The sequence below is a fragment of the Chelonia mydas genome, chromosome 14, assembly GCF_015237465.2.
Source record: "Chelonia mydas isolate rCheMyd1 chromosome 14, rCheMyd1.pri.v2, whole genome shotgun sequence".
Lineage (NCBI taxonomy): Eukaryota > Metazoa > Chordata > Testudines > Cheloniidae > Chelonia > Chelonia mydas.
In genome coordinates, this window is record NC_051254.2 from 19,197,893 (window position 1) to 19,216,945 (window position 19,053).

The 19,053-nt window shown below is 40.1% G+C and overlaps 2 protein-coding genes across 5 annotated transcripts in view; one reads left to right on the forward strand and one right to left on the reverse strand.

Annotated features, from left to right (window-relative positions):
* FOXK2 (forkhead box K2) overlaps nucleotides 1-9,244 on the forward strand; it is a 64,036-nt gene extending 54,792 nt beyond the window's left edge. Inside the window, 1 exon segment of the mRNA XM_037914387.2 lies at nucleotides 7,302-9,244. Within this exon segment, the coding sequence (XP_037770315.1) occupies nucleotides 7,302-7,498 (197 nt within the window). The 3' untranslated portion in view covers nucleotides 7,499-9,244.
* A 6,588-nt stretch (nucleotides 9,245-15,832) lies between these two features.
* Nucleotides 15,833-19,053, reverse strand: part of WDR45B (WD repeat domain 45B) — a 30,407-nt gene continuing 27,186 nt past the window's right edge. For 3 of the 4 annotated variants that reach the window (XM_037915168.2, XM_037915169.2, XM_037915166.2), the window contains 2 exons: nucleotides 18,567-18,688; nucleotides 15,833-17,360 (listed from right to left, as the gene is read on the reverse strand). In XM_037915168.2, coding sequence (XP_037771096.1) covers nucleotides 17,254-17,360; nucleotides 18,567-18,688 — 229 coding nt within the window. In that variant the 3' untranslated portion in view covers nucleotides 15,833-17,253. The remainder of the gene's footprint in view (nucleotides 17,361-18,566; nucleotides 18,689-19,053) is intronic. The other variant, XM_043528960.1, reaches the window with a different exon arrangement.

Sequence of the window (19,053 nt, forward strand, 5' to 3'; positions counted from 1 at the left end):
AGTGGGTGTTACCATACACACTGTAATGAGAGTGATCACTTAAGGTGAGTTATTACCAGCAGGTAATGATTTCGACCATCTGTTTTATTTTCTCTGAACAATTTACTATGTGCCCCCTCTTATTTGTCTCTTCAGTTAAGAGTCCTAATCTTTTCAGTGTCTTATATGGAAACCTTTCCATTTCTCTGTCGTAGTAGATCATCTTTGTGTCCCTTCTGTATCTGCTACATTTTTCTGAGATGGGATGACCAGAACTAAAAGCAGTATTCAAGATGAGGGTATAACATCATTTTATATAATGGCATGATAGTATTCTTGATATGAGTAGGTATTTTATTGAAATACCTAGGTCCTTTTTGTGAGTGGTTTCAGTTAAAATAGAATGCTGTGATGTTTATTAGTTTAATTTATTCTGTCCAGTGTGCACTACTTCGCATATTTCCAAATTGCAATTGAACTACTATCATCACGTCCATTTGCCTTGCTTTGATAGGTCTGTCTGAAGTTGTCTTTTTTTGAGTGTCCTAAATTTTGTCATTGTGACACTTCAATTTTCCCTTCATTTTCACTTTTGAAAATGGGATTTAAGTTCCTAAATCATAGGAGCTTTTGAAAATTTTACCCCAAATCCAAAGTCGCCCTTTCCTCTTGTGTGCGCACTAAAACTAGTTGTTCCAAGAAGCAAATATTTATGGAATCAAGGGATTACTTCTCTAAACAGGTTTATATGCAGGTGACTGAAGTCCCCTACTGTTGCTTGTGTTTAGAATACATTACTCTCTCCATAGGAGATTTTTCATGTCGAAACTGTCATCTTTAAAGTAAGGCTCAGACTTTTTAAACATCTGGGTTTTAAAACAGCTTTTTATATAATTACAGTGGTCTGTCTTCTTTTTCTTTTTCCCCATTTGAAGTAACTGTCTTCCTTGCTGGCTATTCAGAGATCAGATTAGGAGTTAATCACAGTGCTGATTAGAGAGCAAATGATTTATGCAAAACCAAGCAAAAAAGGATATAGCAGGAATGCAGTCTCTTCACTGGGAGAAGAGACACTGTGAAGTATCTGCTATATCAGAAAAGTATCTTGACAGTATCGATGGTATCAAGCTGTTTGCTGGCCACAAAAATAACTGTGAACAGGCATTATCTACTATAGTTTAGTAAGAACAGACTAATCTGACAGGTTTCAGAGTAACAGCCGTGTTAGTCTGTATTCGCAAAATGAAAAGGAGTACTTGTGGCACCTTAGAGATTAACCAATTTATTTGAGCATAAGCTTTCGTGAGCTACAGCTCACTTCGTCGGATGCATACTGTGGAAAATACCGAAGATGTTTTTATACACACAAACCATGAAAAAATGGGTGTTTATCACTATAAAAGGTTTTCTCTCCCCCCACCCTACTCTCCTGCTGGTAATAGCTTATCTAAAGTGATCACTCTCCTTACAATATGTATGATAATCAAGGTGGGCCATTTCCAGCACAAATCCAGGGTTTAACAAGACTGTCTGAGGAACAGTGGGGGGGGGGAGGAATAAACAAGGGGAAATAGGTTACTTTTTATAATGACTCAACCATTCCCAGTCTCTATTCAAGCCTAAGTCAATTGTATCCAATTTGCAAATTAATTCCAATTCAGCAGTCTCTCGTTGGAGTCTGTTTTCGAAGTTTTTTTGTTGAAGGATAGTCACTTTGAGATCAGAAATCGAGTGACCAGAGAGATTGAAGTGTTCTCCGACTGGTTTTTGAATGTTATAATTCTTGACATCTGATTTGTGTCCATTTATTCTTTTATGTAGAGACTGTCCAGTTTGCCCAATGTACATGGCAGGGGGGCATTGCTGGCACGTGATGGCATATATCACATCGGTGGATGTGCAGGTGAACGAGCCTTTGATAGTGTGGCTGATGTTATTAGGCCCTGTGATGGTGTTCCCTGAATAGATATGTGGGCACAGTTGGCAACGGGCTTTGTTGCAAGGATAGGTTCCTGGGTTAGTGATTCTGTTGTGTGGTGTGTGGTTGCTGGTGAGTATTTGCTTCAGGTTGGGGGGCTGTCTGTAGGCAAGGACTGGCCTGTCTCCCAAGATCTGTGAGAGTGATGGGTCGTCCTTCAGGATAGGTTGTAGATCCTTGATAATGCGTTGGAGGGGTTTTAGTTGGGGGCTGAAGGTGACGGCTAGTGGCGTTCTGTTATTTTCTTTATTAGGCCTGTCCTGTAGTAGGTGACTTCTGGGAACTCTTCTGGCTCTATCAATCTCTTTCTTCACTTCCGCAGGTGGGTATTGTAGTTGTAAGAATGCTTGATAGAGATCTTGTAGGTGTTTGTCTCTGTCTGAGGGGTTGGAGCAAATGCGGTTGTATCGCAGAGCTTGGCTGTAGACGATGGATCGTGTGATGTGGTCAGGGTGAAAGCTGGAGGCATGTAGGTAGGAATAGCAGTCAGTAGGTTTGCGGTATAGGGTGGTGTTTATGTGACCATCGTTTATTAGCACTGTAGTGTCCAGGAAGTGGATCTCTTGCGTGGACTGGACCAGGCTGAGGTTGATGGTGGGATGGAAATTGTTGAAATCATGGTGGAATTCCTCAAGGGCTTCTTTTCCATGGGTCCAGATGATGAAGATGTCATCAATATAGCGCAAGTAGAGTAGGGGCGTTAGGGGACGAGAGCTGAGGAAGCGTTGTTCTAAGTCAGCCATGAAAATGTTGGCATACTGTGGGGCCATGCGGGTACCCATAGCAGTGCCGCTGATTTGAAGGTATACATTGTCCCCAGATGTAAAACAGTTATGGGTAAGGACAAAGTCACAAAGTTCAGCCACCAGGTTAGCCGTGACATTATCGGGGATAGTGTTCTTGGTGGCTTGTAGTCCATCTTTGTGTGGAATGTTGGTGTAGAGGGCTTCTACATCTATAGTGGCCAGGATGGTGTCATCAGGAAGATCACCGATGGATTGTAGTTTCCTGAGGAAGTCAGTGGTGTCTCGAAGGTAGCTGGGAGTGCTGGTAGCGTAGGGCCTGAGGAGGGAGTCTACATAGCCAGACAATCCTGCTGTCAGGGTGCCAATGCCTGAGATGATGGGGCGCCCAGGATTTCCAGGTTTATGGATCTTGGGTAGTAGATAGAATATCCCAGGTCGGGGTTCCAGGGGTGTGTCTGTGCAGATTTGATCTTGTGCTTTTTCAGGGAGTTTCTTGAGCAAATGCTGTAGTTTCTTTTAGTAACTCTCAGTGGGATCAGAGGGTAATGGCTTGTAGAAAGTAGTGTTGGAGAGCTGCCGAGCAGCCTCTTATTCATATTCCGACCTATTCATGATGACAACAGCACCTCCTTTGTCAGCCTTTTTGATTATGATGTCAGAGTTGTTTCTGAGGCTGTGGATGGCATTGTGTTCTGCACGGCTGAGGTTGTGGGGCAAGTGATGCTGCTTTTCCACTATTTCAGCCCGTGTACGTCGGCGGAAGCACTCTATGTAGAAGTCCAGTTTGCTGTCTCGACCTTCAGGAGGAGTCCACCTAGAATCCTTCTTTTTGTAGTGTTGGTAGGGAGGTCTCTGTGGATTAGTATGTTGTTCAGAGGCGTGTTGGAAATATTCCTTGAGTCGGAGACGTCAAAAATAGGATTCTAGGTCACCACAGAACTGTATCGTGTTCGTGGGGGTGGAGGGGCAGAAGGAGAGGCCCCGAGATAGAACAGCTGCTTCTGCTGGGCTAAGAGTATAGTTGGATAGGTTAACAATGTTGCTGGGTGGGTTGAGGGAACCATTGCTATGGCCCCTTGTGGCATGTAGTAGTTTAGAAAGTTTAGTGTCCTTTTTCTTTTGTAGAGAAGCAAAGTGTGTGTTGTAAATGGCTTGTCTAGTTTTAGTAAAGTCCAGCCACGAGGAAGTTTGTGTGGAAGATTGGTTTTTTATGAGAGTATCCATTTTTGAGAGCTCATTCTTTATCTTTCCCTGTTTGCTGTAGAGGATGTTGATCAGGTGGTTCCGCAGTTTCTTTGAGAGCGTGTGGCACAAGCTGTCAGCATAGTCTGTGTGGTATGTAGATTATAATGGATTTTTTACCTTCAGTCCTTTTGGTACGATGTCCATCTGTTTGCATTTGGAAACGAAGATGATGTCTGTCTGTATCTGTACGAGTTTTTTCATGCAGTTGATAGATTTCCCCTCCATATGGCTAAATGCAGTGCCTTGCATAATGACAGGTTTCAGAGTAACAGCCGTGTTAGTCTGTATTCGCAAAAAGAAGAGGAGTACTTGTCTGAGATCCATAAAGGAAGTTTAAAATCAGAGTATCTATCTGAAATGCATGTTTCTGTTATTGGAATGAACAAGTGGCTTTTAACTCTTTTTAATAAAGTGTTAATGAAATCTTGTCTAGTCTGCAAACCAAATTTCCTATAGACACTCATCTCTATTTAATTTTCATTTTCCATTACAACCATTAATGTCTTTCCTGAATGGGTAAAAGCAAAATCAGTCTTTGCACAATCTTCTGTTCATTTAAAATAATGTTGCAGGATGTTAAACTGATCTTGACTAAAATACTGACGCTGATACTCCAGATGCTGGTGATTCAGTCACTATATACAGAAATTGATTTTACAAACCATGGTGCTGCATATATTGTCTAGCTTCCTTTTCAAGGTGATGCTGAAATTTATTTTCCTTTGCCCATTAATTTATTCTGATTGGGAGCTGGATTTTTCTGCTACAGGAAACATTGCCCTTAAATTCTTTATCCTATTTTTGGCCAAATAATTATTTTTGTTGTACATTGCCCCCATTCCTGGCCATTGGGTTCATTGATTATTGTGGTGTAAACACCAAAGAAGAATATGAGCTGCTTTCTAAAAATCTACATTTTATCATCTTTATAATGTCATCCTTTTTATGTGAGACATATTTACAAGGATCAGAAGTGTATTGTGTCTATAAAATTAGACAGGTTTCAGAGTAACAGCTGTGTTAGTCTGTATTCGTAAAAAGAAAAGGAGTACTTGTGGCACCTTAGAGACTAACCAGTTTATTTGAGCATGAGCTTTCGTGAGCTACAGCTCACTTCATCGGATGCATAAGTGAGCTGTAGCTCACGAAAGCTCATGCTCAAATAAACTGGTTAGTCTCTAAGGTGCCACAAGTACTCCTTTTCTTTTTATAAAATTAGAGAGGTTTGTGCACTTTTCAGTCACATATTTACTCCCCCCCAACCGAAATTTTATTTTCACCAGAGCTGTGAGAGTGCAGAAAGGAAGCTCTTGTATGTAGCCTGATGGTGTCCTTGTTAAATTCAAAGTTATCACCTGTCATTTCCAGGTCCTCGGATATTTCATTGTCTCACATAATAATTAGTATTTTAGTAGTAGTTGCAGTGGACGTTATACAGTACTACTAGGACCTGTGATTTTTTCCTAAATGCTGAGAAGTAGAGGGGGACAACTGCTTTGGGAGAGAGCTTCTTAGGACCTTGGCTCCTCTCTGGCCACATGACTTCAGATGCAGTTTATATACTGCTCCTAGGACAGCTAGGTCTCTCTTCTGTCCCTTTTATTCATATATTCCAGCAGGAAATACAATATAATGTGTAACAATTGGGGGTTACTCAAGTACAGCTACCACCAACCTAAACACTAAAACTTAAGAAACACTGGATTAGTCAAACACACTACACAGCAACAGTTCAGCCACTTACAGAATCCTCAGTCTTCAGCGGGCCCCACTCAGTACTCATACATCATGCAACAGAGCAAAATCTCCACCAAAATAACTTTGGGGCACGAACAGTCAGATATCAGCTACGTAGCTTTCAGACCACAGTAACTTACGCTGGGAACCAAAGGTGGCCTCAGGATTTGGGAGAAGCAAAGGTGACTTAAAGCTATCTTCCCTTGATACTTCGCTGAGCTCAGCTCGGCCAGGTCAACAAATCTGGTCCTTTAAATCTAAAAATTGAACGAAAAAACTTTGAGAGGAAAACCGCTTCTGTAAATTTTCCGTCTGTGCCTTGCTCTCTTAAACATGCCTAATTAGAAATGTATGAAAGCTTGAAAAGCGACTGTAGTGGATGTGGTGCATGAGATTCATACTATTTAATCTCTGCAAATAATGAGTAATAAAAATACAACCAAACCTGGCAAGAGTCCAGCAACATAACATTCCTATCTTCACTGTGCCAAATTGAGTGTGTATGTGCACACATTTCTATAAACATTAGTTTTTTTTAAAAAAGCACTATACACACATTTCATTTTTTCAGATGGTGCAGAATACCTTGCTAAATTTCTTTTACGTAGCATTAACTGTTCACTGTGCTAAACTGTAGCAATGCACTTAAATGTATACGAATCAGCTACCCCCTAATTTAGCTATACAGGACTGTGGAACTTTGCTATGTAGAAGATCCTGCTTTCAAAAGAGAAGTAAGCAATATGATGAAAGGTTTTGTACTACAGTGCATCAGTGTTTTATTTGTTGTATACATTACACTGTTGCATACAAAAACTATGCTTAAAAAATTAAGGTGGCAAAGGCAAGCACACAAGTTAGGTAATGCTGAAATTAAGGTTGCCCACGCAACCTCAATTTAGCCTCCATATGCATTATGATACAGTCTTTAATTACATGATCACATACTACTTTTTCTACAGGACCCCTGCCTCATTCAGTGCTCACTGAATGAACAGCCACTCAATAGTTCGTTTTATCCTTCTTGTTCAGTGTGTGGCCAGCATTGCATTATTTGTTCACCATTCAAACCCTGCTCTCAGAACAGTGAGTTTTGTTGTTTGGTTTTGGTTTTGTAAATGTTTTTCTAGAAATTCCAGATTCTGTTCATCTTGTTTACATCAGTATATTGGGGAAATCTGCAAATGCAGTGCAGAGTGAAGTTTTAAAATACATTTAAAAACATAACTTCAGCATAATATGCTAGTCCCTTGTTGCCAAAGGAAGTAATGGGGAATAACTAGAGAGCGCTTCCCAGCTGTGCCAGAGACTCCATGTGTGATGCTGGGTTAAGTCACTTAATCTCTCTGTGCCTTAGTTCCCTGGCCACAGAATGAAGATGCTTCCTTTCTGCCACCCTTTTTCTTGACTATTTAAATGGTAAGTTCTTCAAGGGCAGGGATTCTTACGTTTGTACAGTGACTAGAAGAATGTGCCCTGAATCCAGATTGGGGCCTCTAATGCGCTGCTGTAAAACAAATAATAGAGGAATTCATAATGTTTAATTAGAGTTTGACTCTTGTATTGTCTGTTTCAAAATTAATTTGGAATCTGAAGTTTTTCATTCTTTCTTACAGCTGCTGCAAGTCCTTTGCATATGTTAGCAACCCATGCATCCGCATCAGCATCTCTTCCAACAAAACGCCAGAATGGAGACCAGTCAGAACAACAGGAACTTAAACGTATCAAAACAGAGGATGGAGAAAGCATAGTCATAGCTGTTAATGTGGACACCCCATCTGTTGCAGTGAGTGATCAAGGCAGCCAGAACTAGAAGCTTAGTGGAGTTTTCTTTTTTCTTTTTCTTGGGGGAAAAAAAAAAAATCAACTCCATGGTGCCAAAAGGAGACACTTAAATATAACACCTAAAACATTGGAACATGTTCTCACGCAGTGGGGAAAGGGGCCCTGTGATCAGACTTCAACTTTCAGCACTGAAAAAACAACACAGGTGGCCTTAAAACTCAATAATTTAAAAAAATCAAACTGCAAAACATCTTGTTCCAGAGGCTGTGACCCTGCTCCTCCCCACCCCCTACTGAACTAACTCTGTGTACACTGAGGAGAAATCCAGTGTTGGGGAGGTCCGCAGCTTTATAAAATCTTTATTGGATTATTTTAAGGACTGAGTATCTCAGTGTAATGGCAGCATGATAAGCGCTTAGTGTGAACTGGTTTCAAACGATTGTATATTCCTTAAAGGGAACAGAGGCAAGGAGCCATTTCCTACATCTTGGCAGCTAGCCTTTCATAATGACCTACCCAATGCAGTTGTTGGTAGATATGCAGTATTTTGTTGTTCACATGTGGAATTAGAAATTTTTGAGGTGTATTTTCATTTCTTTGCAAAATAATGGGGTCTTTGACATTTCAAATCACTCCATTTCTACTCCGGAAACTTTGGAATCACACAATACTTTTCATGTGAAATTTTGTTTCGTAAAAAACTGAATGTAGGGTTTTTTTAACCAATGGAATGATTTACTTTTGTCTGTCCTGTTAAAGTTCAGATAAAGCTACTTTATTACATCTGCAAATTTTCATATTTTAGCAGTTGCCTGATAAATTTAATCAAATTTTATTACCATGTGTAGTGATCAAATGCTTCTTCGGGCTTGCATGTAACTGATTAGAAATTACAATGTAAATGAGCCGTTAACTGACGTAAAGAACTGCTATGAATTTGACCAGAGCTGCACTTACCTGTTTCTCTTTCTTGCTACCTTTTGCTGTTTGTTACTTTGTGTTGACTTTGACTGTCCCTGGCATATTTTTCCAGTCGAAAGTAAAACAAGAGTCTCGCTTAATATTGTGTATGTTTAAGATAACAGACTGTTCTTCATTTAGAAAAGATAAAATTCTTTATCACAAGTCCTTTTAAAAAGAGAGTAAAAAATTATCTTGTCAGAGGTATATTCAGTATTTTTAAGCTTAAGCACCCATCTGTAGAAATTAATCTGACCAGTTTATCCATAAAACTTTTGATGTCATACACTGACCCTCTGGGGTCTCCATTAAGAGTAGCTGTTGTGGTTTTCTAACAGTGGCTACCATATTATTATAATAAAAGTTTGTTTTTTTTTAAAGTGTGTGTTCTGCGGTTGAACAGTTTAAAATGTATTGGTAATTATTCACTTTAATTGTGGTAATAGATTCCACCTTACATTTCCAAATTAAACTAAAAGTTTAGGTTGCTGTTCAGTCTTTAATTCACATAATGTCTTGTTCCTTCATACAACGAGGTGAGTGAAGGCTGGAGAGTGGGTTTAAACTTTTAATTCCAGTTTGTTACTTTCTGTTGTTATGCCATTATTTATATAAATATTTGTTTTCCATTTCAAAAAGAAAAATCTGTATTTTCATGATGGACTGAAATGGCTTATATTTAGGCAGCTTTAGGAAACTCTTATTTACCTGAAGACCAAATTGAGAAATCTGTACTATCATGTTAATCCACAAAATGGAGCTGTTACAATGTCAATGCAGATAATACATATTAAAAATTATGAAAAATACTGTACACTAGCTGAGTTTATAAGAGGCATTTTTAAAAAATCCATGATGTAAAACTCCAGAATGTTACTCAAAGTGTTAATGGGAGTTTTAAAAAAAAGTAGAACAATAAGCGTCCCTCGATAGTAATCTGGTTTTTATCGGACACTTCATAATTTATACACATCCATGTAGATGTAATTTAAAATCAAGGCAGTAGTTGGATATAAACCTACTGATTAGAACTTGGTTTATATTCAGAAGTGAGTCTGTTCACAACTAGAAATGAGTGAAATCTTTTTAATAAATGTTAAATTATTCAAAAAAGTCACTACATTAGTCTAACGGTTACTCAACAAGTGTGTTTATGAAGTGTTCGCTTAGGTGTGCTGCTTTTCAGAGTTTATACTGGCAGTGCCAACATAGCTGCTAATAGCAGAGCAAGTGGTGACTTGGTCCTGAATGTTTAAGCCGAAAAAGGCTGTGCTGGCAAACTCTTCCTGATCCCGCGAGTATGGAGCAGATTTGGCACTAACTCTCTTATAACCTGAAGGTTCTGCAAATGGAAATTTGGTAGCAGATCTTGACTAAAACCATTTGAGCCACTTGGAGTTTGTCAGAGGAATTTGCCTTCATTAAAGGAGATAAATCCTGTGCATGAACACTGTGGGATATATTTTTCTTTTAATGTGTGGGTTTCCAAGCAGTCTTTAAAAATACTCAAGTACAAAAATGCATAACCTCTTCCACGGATGCAGTACAGGATTTAACTACTTAAAATTCAAACCTAAATGAATTGACAATGTCAGGTTATTTTTAAATCAAACTGTTCCTTTGGTAGTTCAATATATTATGCTCTGCTTAATGTCAAACACATTTGGTGGTAGAACTGAGTCAGAGTAGAATCTTACAGCCACCTTGCTTTGGCTTTGACTGACCAAAAACTTGCCCAAATGTGCCATAAATATGGGGGGTTGGCCTCCCTCTAATATTGATTGGTCTTTGATCCAATTGACTCTTATGACTGTGATGTACTGTATTATGCTAACTACCTTCCCTTGGATTCCTTCCAGTGTCCATCTCTCCTTTTTAACCCTGCTTTTATGAAAAAGGCTGTGAAAGTGTCTAATATAAGCAACCCAGCTTGTAGTACTCTAAATGGGATTTGACCAAAGCATTTTATAACGTCACGCCTTATTTAGAGCTTGTTTACAATTGGCTCTAACTTTGCTGATTCAAATATGGAAGATTAAAGTGTTCACTAGCACCCAGTGCTAGTCTGTGTCTTGCTCTTATGCTGACTTCCCTGTGTGATGTGACTCTTTATGGCAATGTCTCCAAAACCCCACCTCTCCAAGGAGAAGACTCTCTTTTATGAAATTGGGGTGGAGTGGGTGGTGGCACTCACTCCAGACAGCAAGACTTTAACCGAAGCCCCTGGGAGATAGGATCCTCTCTTAGTCCTTGAACAAGAATATTCTCAGGCCTCTCCTCGTGCGGGCCATATTCAGAGCCCAGTACAACCAGAAAGGACTGCTGCTACAGTGGGACAAAACACTCATTTTTTCTAGTAAGTGAAGTTATCTGAATGTTGAGCCCTCACACAGATTTTTGTCTGTTTGTCACTTTGCATAAATGCACAACAGTTTACTATTACACTACTCTTGATTTCACTGATTTAGGTACAGCAGCCTGTACTAACCACAAGGATATCTGTGAAAGTGCTTGGGTGAGTAAATCACTTTCCAGTTTAGATTACTAGACAGAAGAGAAAATAGGGATGAGAGATTTTTTTCAATTTTCATTGTTTTTGTTTGTTCCAGAGTGAAATGATTTAAATCACCAATTTTAATCCTGATTAAAATCAGAAAGTAGGAAGTCTTGATTTAAGTATCAGTTTTGTACTTTAGTCATTTTTCTAGAGATGTTGATTCTCATTGGATGTTAACCATTAAACATGTAGATTTGCAACTAAACACATTCTTCACACTAAATTTGGTACTACTTTTTGCTCACCAAGAAGATAAAGTATATTTATACAAACAGTTATATAGCTTAACATACATTTATTCAGATTTTTTGAATTGTTCCAAAATGGTGAATGATGCATTTATTTAGTAGATTAATTTTTTACTTGTGATTTGTGTCAGTCTGCAAATGGATGGAAGTTGGAATTCAATCAAAAATGCACATAAACAGCAACTTCAAATTGTTTTTATTAAGTAAACCTACCTTAAATGTGCTGGACATAAAAGGGGAAACAGGGTTATCAAACACTTTTTGAATTTGTGTAGTGAGTGAATTGAACTGATTTGTTTCTGGTAGTCATGTCTTGGATATTTATCTCATTTTTATTCATAAATTGGAAGAAAAAAACAAGCTTTCCTTCTGCTTTAACTTACAGCTGCTTGCTTAGTTTTGAATGAACTAGTCATTGAACTGAAGTGAAAATATTCTGAACCTGCAGAAGACGATACTGCTATCGAAAACCAGATTAGTGCTTCAGCAACTTGATTCTGGGTGTCATCCAGCAGTTTGGCTTTCTTTAATTTAGAGTTCAAAAGATTACAGTAAATCTAGGCCTTAATATAAGTTGCTATAATTTTAAATTTATTTCTAAAATGTAAATCAGATTAGTATGATCTCCCCTGGTTGGTTCATTGATGGGAGGTGCAGGGACAATATTTATTTCCTTTCATTCTTGTGCTGAAACTGTAAGAAAAACAGCAGTATTCGAAGCATCGCAGTTGAAGAAGAGTGTGGGAAACCTTGTTACCTTCTCATTTTGAAAGGAGACCTATTGGAACTGTGAGTACCCACTTGGAAGAAAATTAATTCTTACTGATCCTTTTACGGTGTGACTCTTGCTGTTAGCAAATGTGTAGAAATTTCACTGAAGAAATTGAATTGGGAACTCCCTGTTACTGCATTTACTGTACTGGCTAACAATTTTTTTCTTCAGGATTTTGGACTGTCTTGTAGATGTTAGGATTGCAGACAAAAGTCAAGATGGCGTCAGAGCATTTCCTGTTCTCTGAAGTTGTAATGGGTCTGCAATGTCTTCTGGATTAAGAGTGTACATGTGCTTTTGATCAGCAATAGATTAACATCTGTGGGTCTTGCCAACACTATGGCAACCAATACATAAGCTCCTCATCAAGTCAAGAAGGCCCCCTTATCTATTATCAGCTTTATGAGCTAGCTGTATTTCTGGGAGAATTCTGTACTTCTCTGCGTGCACATAATTAATGAGCCCATAGATTTATTTTTTTTGTGCAGAAAAAAGCTGAAGTGTTGCTGCAGTTTTGCCTTTTTCCCTCCAGAGGGTGCTGTGGTGCAAGAGCAGCAGCAGCTCCCAGCAGACAATAAGTTTTGCAGTTCCACTTTTGCCCACCAGAGGGTGCTGTGGGGATAGAACAAAGCTGCAGCTCCTGGCCACTTCTTCAGGGTGCCTGTTAGGCCAGGTCAGGAGACAGGGGCTGTGGGGAGACAGTGTGGAGCTGCTGGGGGGTTTAGACGGGCTCATAGGGGAGGACAGACTTGGGCAGGGGCTAAATGGGAGTGGGCCCCGGGGGGAGATGCAGGTCCACATGGTGATGAGGGAGGTGTAGAGTTACATAGGGATGGGGGTGGTTGAGTAGGGACACAGACACATGGGGCTGGGGTGGGGTACAGGGGATATGGATAGGTGAGTGGCTGGATGGGGGCATAGACACATGGGGAGGGGGTACTAGGCCACAGGAGGCAGAGAGACATAGGGGTGCAGGAATACATTGGGACGGGCAGATGTGCCTGACTGAATGGGAGGCAAGGGGTCAGCCAGGGTCTGCATGGGGGAAGCTCCCTAAAACAAACTGTTCCATATCCCTGATACCCAACAACCTTCCACGTTTACACCCAGCCTCCATCCCAGCAATTTACTTCCCTCTCCCTCAGCTCCTCTGTTACCCCCAAGCCTTTGCACTGCTTCTGAGGGGTGTGGGGAATATGGTTCTGTAGTGTAGCTTAAATTAGTCAGAGTTCTGTATTAATATGCTTAGTAAGGAATCTATTTGTCAAAAAACATTTCCTGAATCTTGTCTGTATTGTTACAGATATGCTTGTTGACAGGTATTTTGAAATAAATGACCAAAATAATTGAAACTGGTGTGATTATAGTGTTGTTTTGACAAATAAAATATGCAGAATTTTGAATTCTTTAGCACAGAATTCCACCAGGAGTATAGCTGCTTTTTAAATTAAGACAACTGGCTCTACTATCTTTTAAAGATTAAATGCCATTTAGATCTATTAGTTATTGTAAAGTAACAACCTCAAACCTTTCAAAATCTTAAATTTAAACCTTGGATTTTTAACCTGTAGTGAGTAGACCTATTAACTGGTAATGGAAAGGTGCGAGTGTGTTGGACACTCGATTACTTCATATCCTGGGCCCTATTACTAAAGTCAAGATATACTGCATCATCTGCTTCCCCCCCCATCCACAAGGCTTGTTTCCCTATTAAAGAAAGATATTAGGGTGGTTTGACATGATTTCTTCTTGACAAATCCATGCTGACTGTTACTTATCACCTAAGTATTTGCAAATTGATTGCTTAAATTGTTTGCTCCATTATCTCTCCAGGTACTGAAGTTAAGCTGCCTGGCCTGTAATTCCCTGAGGTTGTCATTCCCTTTTTGATAAATGGGCACTATATTTGCCCTTTTCCCTTCTTCCATGACTTTTCAAAGAATCTCCTCAGTCAGTATTCTAGGATGTATTTCAGCAAGCCCTGATGGCTTGAAGACATCTAACTTGTCTGAGTAATTTTTAACTTCTATTTTAACCTGACTCTACCTCATTTTCACTGACATTCACTAAATTAGATGTTCACTTGTTACTGAACTTTTTGGTGAGAAATGAAACAAAAAAGTCTTGACTTTTGCCACTTCCATAGTTTGATACTCTTTCTCCCCCCTGGCTGTAACAAGTCTACCCTTCCCCTTTTGCTTCTAATGTATAGAATTTTTTTTTGTCACGCTTTGTCTCTAGCTAGTTTAGTTTCATTTAGTGCCTTGGCCATCCTAATTTTATCCCTTTAGAGTTTATAGTCCTCCTTTGTAATTTGATCTAGTTTCCACTTTTTGTAGGGCTTTTGAGAGTTTCAGCTCATTAAAAGTCTCCTGGCTAAGCCAAGGTGGTCTGCCATACTTTATCTTTCCTATGCAGTGGGATGGTATGCCCGTATGTCTCTGAAAACTGTCAACTCTCTTGAACTGTTTTTCCCCTTAGATTTATTTCTAATGGGATCTTACCTACCAACTCCCTGTATTTGCTAAGCCTTCTTGAAATTGTTTTTATTGGGCAGTTTTCCCTCTTATCATTCCTTAGAATCATGAATTCTGTCATTTCATGATCACTTGCAAATTCTTTGATTGTCCAAATCAAATCTAGAACAGCCTCTCCACCTTCTGAAATAAACTATCTCCAATACATTCTTGGAATGTGTTTGATAATCTGTGCTCTGTGTTTTCCCAACAGATGTCTGGGTAGCTGAATTCTCCCATCATGACCATGGCTTTGGCTGATTTAGTTGTTTTAAAAAAGCCTCATCCACCTCCTCCTCTTGGTTAGATGGTCTGTAATAGACCCCTACCATAATATCCCCGTTGGTTTTTTTATCCCTTTTACCTTACCAGAGACTTTGTACACGTCCAAGTGTATACAGCTTTTGATCTGTAAGAGAACACCTTTTTTCCCTGCAGAGCAAGCTGTACCCTTCTATCACACCAAGTCTGGGATGCCAGCTATGCCTAGTTGTTTAACTAGCATTTCAAGTTCTTGTTTCTTCCTCATACTTAGATACTGATTTGATTCCACCCACCTTCTCTTATCCCTGCTATGATTCTGACCCTTCTCCCAGTTCTGCATATTTTTCCACTTACCTGTGGTCTTTTATCTCTTGCCCTCAAACCTAATTTAAAGCCCCCCTTGCTTGGTTAGCAAGTCTGTATTCAAATACGCTCTTCCCAGTCTTTGATAGCTGGACCTCATCTCTGCTTAGCAGTCCTCCTTCCTGGAACAGCATCCCCTGATCAAGGAAGCCAAGCCATGCTCACACCCTCAGCTTGACATTCACCTCCATGATGCATCTGTTTCTGCATGGGCTCCTACCTTTGCCTGGAAGGATTAAAGAGACCACCACCTGTGTCCCCAGCTCCTTTACCCTTACTCCCAGAGCCCTGTAGTCATGTCTGATCTGCTCAGGATCATACTTTGCAGTATCATTAGTGCCTACATGGATGAGTAGCATAGGGGAGTAGCCGGAGGGCCAGATAATCCTCAACAATCCTATGGGGAGTGGATGTTAGAGCCTGTTCCTCAGTTTTGTTTTAATATGAAGTACTTTTGGCTAAGTTTCAGATCTTACACTCAGACTCAAAGTTTACCATTTTTATCCCTAGGCCCTTTATTAAAAAGGGGACATCAGCTATTCTTGAGAATTGAGACTTTATAAGGCAGTTTTCCTATAATATACTGTCCGTACTAAAGGAAGTGGTCTAACATTGCTATTAATTTGCAAAAGTTAAAGGGGTGTGTATAAAAAAAGTTAATCCAGTGCTTACCTTAAATGAATACAGCAAAATTAGTCATTTATTTAAAAGAAACATTACAAATAAGTGTGCAAAACAAATATGATTAAATACACGTAAAAGCAACATGCAAACTTGACCACACAATCTGCATAAAAGTTAGTCCTTGGTCCATTTTATCAGATGCTAAAGAAACTTGCCAAAAATTTAGATAATTTGCAGCTAAATAATCTTGAGTGAACTAGAACTTCAACTTTGAAGCATCTGTGAAATTAAAGCTGAGGCATTGTATGAATGCCTCATGTAATTAGTGCTAGGAATTGAGAACTTGTGTTCTTTCACTTTTTTTTTTTTTTTTTAAGAAAATGGTAGTGCCTTCTTTCCAAAATCAAGGCTACAGAGTTGTCCAAATAGTTGGGGGGGGGGGGGGGAAGCTGGATGCAAGTCAGTTGATAGCTGTTTGATTTGACCTAACTGCACCTAAGCAAACACCATTCAATATGCAACACTTCAAAAAATGCTTTGCAGATTTAGAGTCGTCACAAGGTAGTGTACTTCACATCACCAACTTTAAACTGTGTATTAAGTGGCCTGTAAAGTCTTCTGGTTGAAGCCCAGAGAGTTGGTATTTTAGAAGCAACCCAAAGCAACTGTTAAACCAACTGAAATTTTTAGCTGGAATGGATGTGTTTCATCATAGAAGCAGCAGCATCCCCTTCAAACATGAACTTCATTTGTCATAGTATCCTATGCAATTTACTTCATATGCTGAGTAATGGTTAACCACATCAGCAGTACCTAACTGTGCCTGTGTGTCTAATATATATAGTTTGGCACCACTGAAAATTACCGTAGTGCTGATAGTTAATTCAACTTAACCAAGAACATCAGTGTGTACATGACTGACTATCAATCTGTGGCCACAAGACAACTGCACCACACTGCAGCCCAGAGGGCAAGTGCAGTTCAGATGGGGTTTATTATAGCCACCTGTGTCCTCTTCCCTTCTGCATGTTAAGGTGTATGAAAAGGGTTCTAAGGCAAGCTGCTGGTATAACTAGTCTAGTTACCTAGTATTTACAGTTATTTCCTGCCCCCACAAGAGAGGTTCAGTGGAAGTGATGTAATATGGTGCCTGAAATAAATTCACATCCTTGCCTGAAGTTTTGTACAAAACACCTCAAAACATGTGGCAGGCACTCATCTGCACTCAATTTCACAGTTTAACACCACTTCTTGAAGAGCTGACAGAACCCCCATTATTTCCCCCTTCTAATATTGAAAAAAACAGCATATGAGTTTAACATAGGTAGAAGTCCTCTACATCAGAGCTTGTTGGGCCAGGCTTCTCAATGAGGTCTGTTACACATCTTGATCAGTATTGGACATACATACCCAGTCCTTCTAAAGAAGCAGAATAACCAAGGCAGTACTTTGACCAAAACACTTTCTTCCTCAGTTTAGTCAAAGCTTGTCATCTGTCATTTCTAGAAACTGAGCATAGACATCCCTTGAGCATTCCCCTTTTTGGTTGAATAAGAATTTGTAGTAGCTACCATCTGCACATATTGCTGAAACAAAAAAACCAAAGACATTTTGTTTTACAGCCTAAAAAAAGCAATATCTCCAGCACATTTCTTCAGTGTGCACCTTTTTGGAAACTCACTGTTCTCAACCCAATAGGACACCTTGCTGAGCATTAGTTTGGCTGGTAGCCTGGAGGAAGTTACTGTCTACAAGACAGTAAGGCAACTCCCATCTTTTCATGTACTATGTATATATACCTGCTATTGTATTTTACACTCCATGCATCTGATGAAGTGGGTCTTAGCCCACAAAAGCTTATGCCCAAATAAATTTGTTAGTCTCTAAGATGCTACAAGGACTCCGTTGTTTTTGTCTACAAGATGTTTGTCCTAAACAGCAATCAGTGCAAGGAGTTTTTTGCTGTTTGCTCAAAGCCCACATTATTGGTCACACACCATAGTTCAGAAGTGGGCAAACTACAGCCCACCAGCCGTTCTAATCCAGCCCTCTAGCTCCCTCTGGGCAGCAGGGTCTGGAGCTTGCCCCACTCTAGTGCTCCAGCGGGAGTGTAGGGTCAGGGCCAAACTCTGTGGCTCCTGGAAGCTGCAGCATGTCGTTCCCCCCCCCCCTCCAGCTCCTACATGTAGGGGCAGCCATCGGCCAGAAACCACGGTCAATGGGAGTTGAGGGGGCAGCGCCTGCCGACAGGGCAGTGCACAGTGGAGGCCCCTGGCCACAGCTCCACGTAGGAGCCAGAGAGGGGACATGCTGCTGCTTTCAGGAGCTGCTGGAGATAAGTCCTGCCCAGAGCATGCACCCCTAAGCCACCCCTCCTTCACCAAGCCCCAGCCTGATCCCCTTCCTACATCCCCAACCCCACCCCCAATTTTGTGAGCATTCAGTGCCCGCCATACAATTTCTATACCCAGATGTGGCCTCAGACCAAAAAGTTTGCCTACCCCTGCCCTAGTTCTCATTAGCACAGATCCTATGCAAGCCTGAAGGCCTGACCCACTATCAAGGTTTGCTTGCTCACTTTTCCAGACAGCACTGTCAAAGCTGTCACCATGATCTCTCCCTCAAACTGAGGGGCTCTAATGTCTTAGCCAGTCATCCTTTACAGTATTTAAATAAAATAATAATAAATCTATCAGAGCAAAAAAAAAAAAAAAATAACCTTGTCACTTGTGGAAGAGCTTATCAAGGCTTGCTTTTCAAACAGAACCCTTGGGGAAGTTCAGACAACTTACCTATGACAGCATTTGGCTCTGTTCCAAAGGCACAAATGCAGGGAGAGCCTGAGGGAACCTGAAATTTAGAAAAGCTCCATTTGGAACTGAAGTATTTGGGGAGGAAGCTGGCTGAGGCCAAACTGAAAAGAAAAAAAAAAAAAAAGATGTACATAAAAGATCCACCACAATGATTCTGATGCCATTTCCTTGATTGTTATGGTAAGATCCAAAACAGGAATACCAGAAACACCATGAGGTGCACTAGGGACTCCACTAGTGCTATACAGAGTCTATGGAAAGCACTCACATATTTGTATTTGTTAGGTGGCAGTATAAAACCATACACTACATAGATATCTTGGGTTTCTTATCTTCCTCTTTTATTCATGCAACATAGTTCACTGACACTGAAGAGTAATCATTGCTAAGTTTTTGCCTCATTAAATGCTACTATGGAAAAAAAAGCTTCATTTTGAAATAACTTGGGGGAGGGGGAGAAACAGTC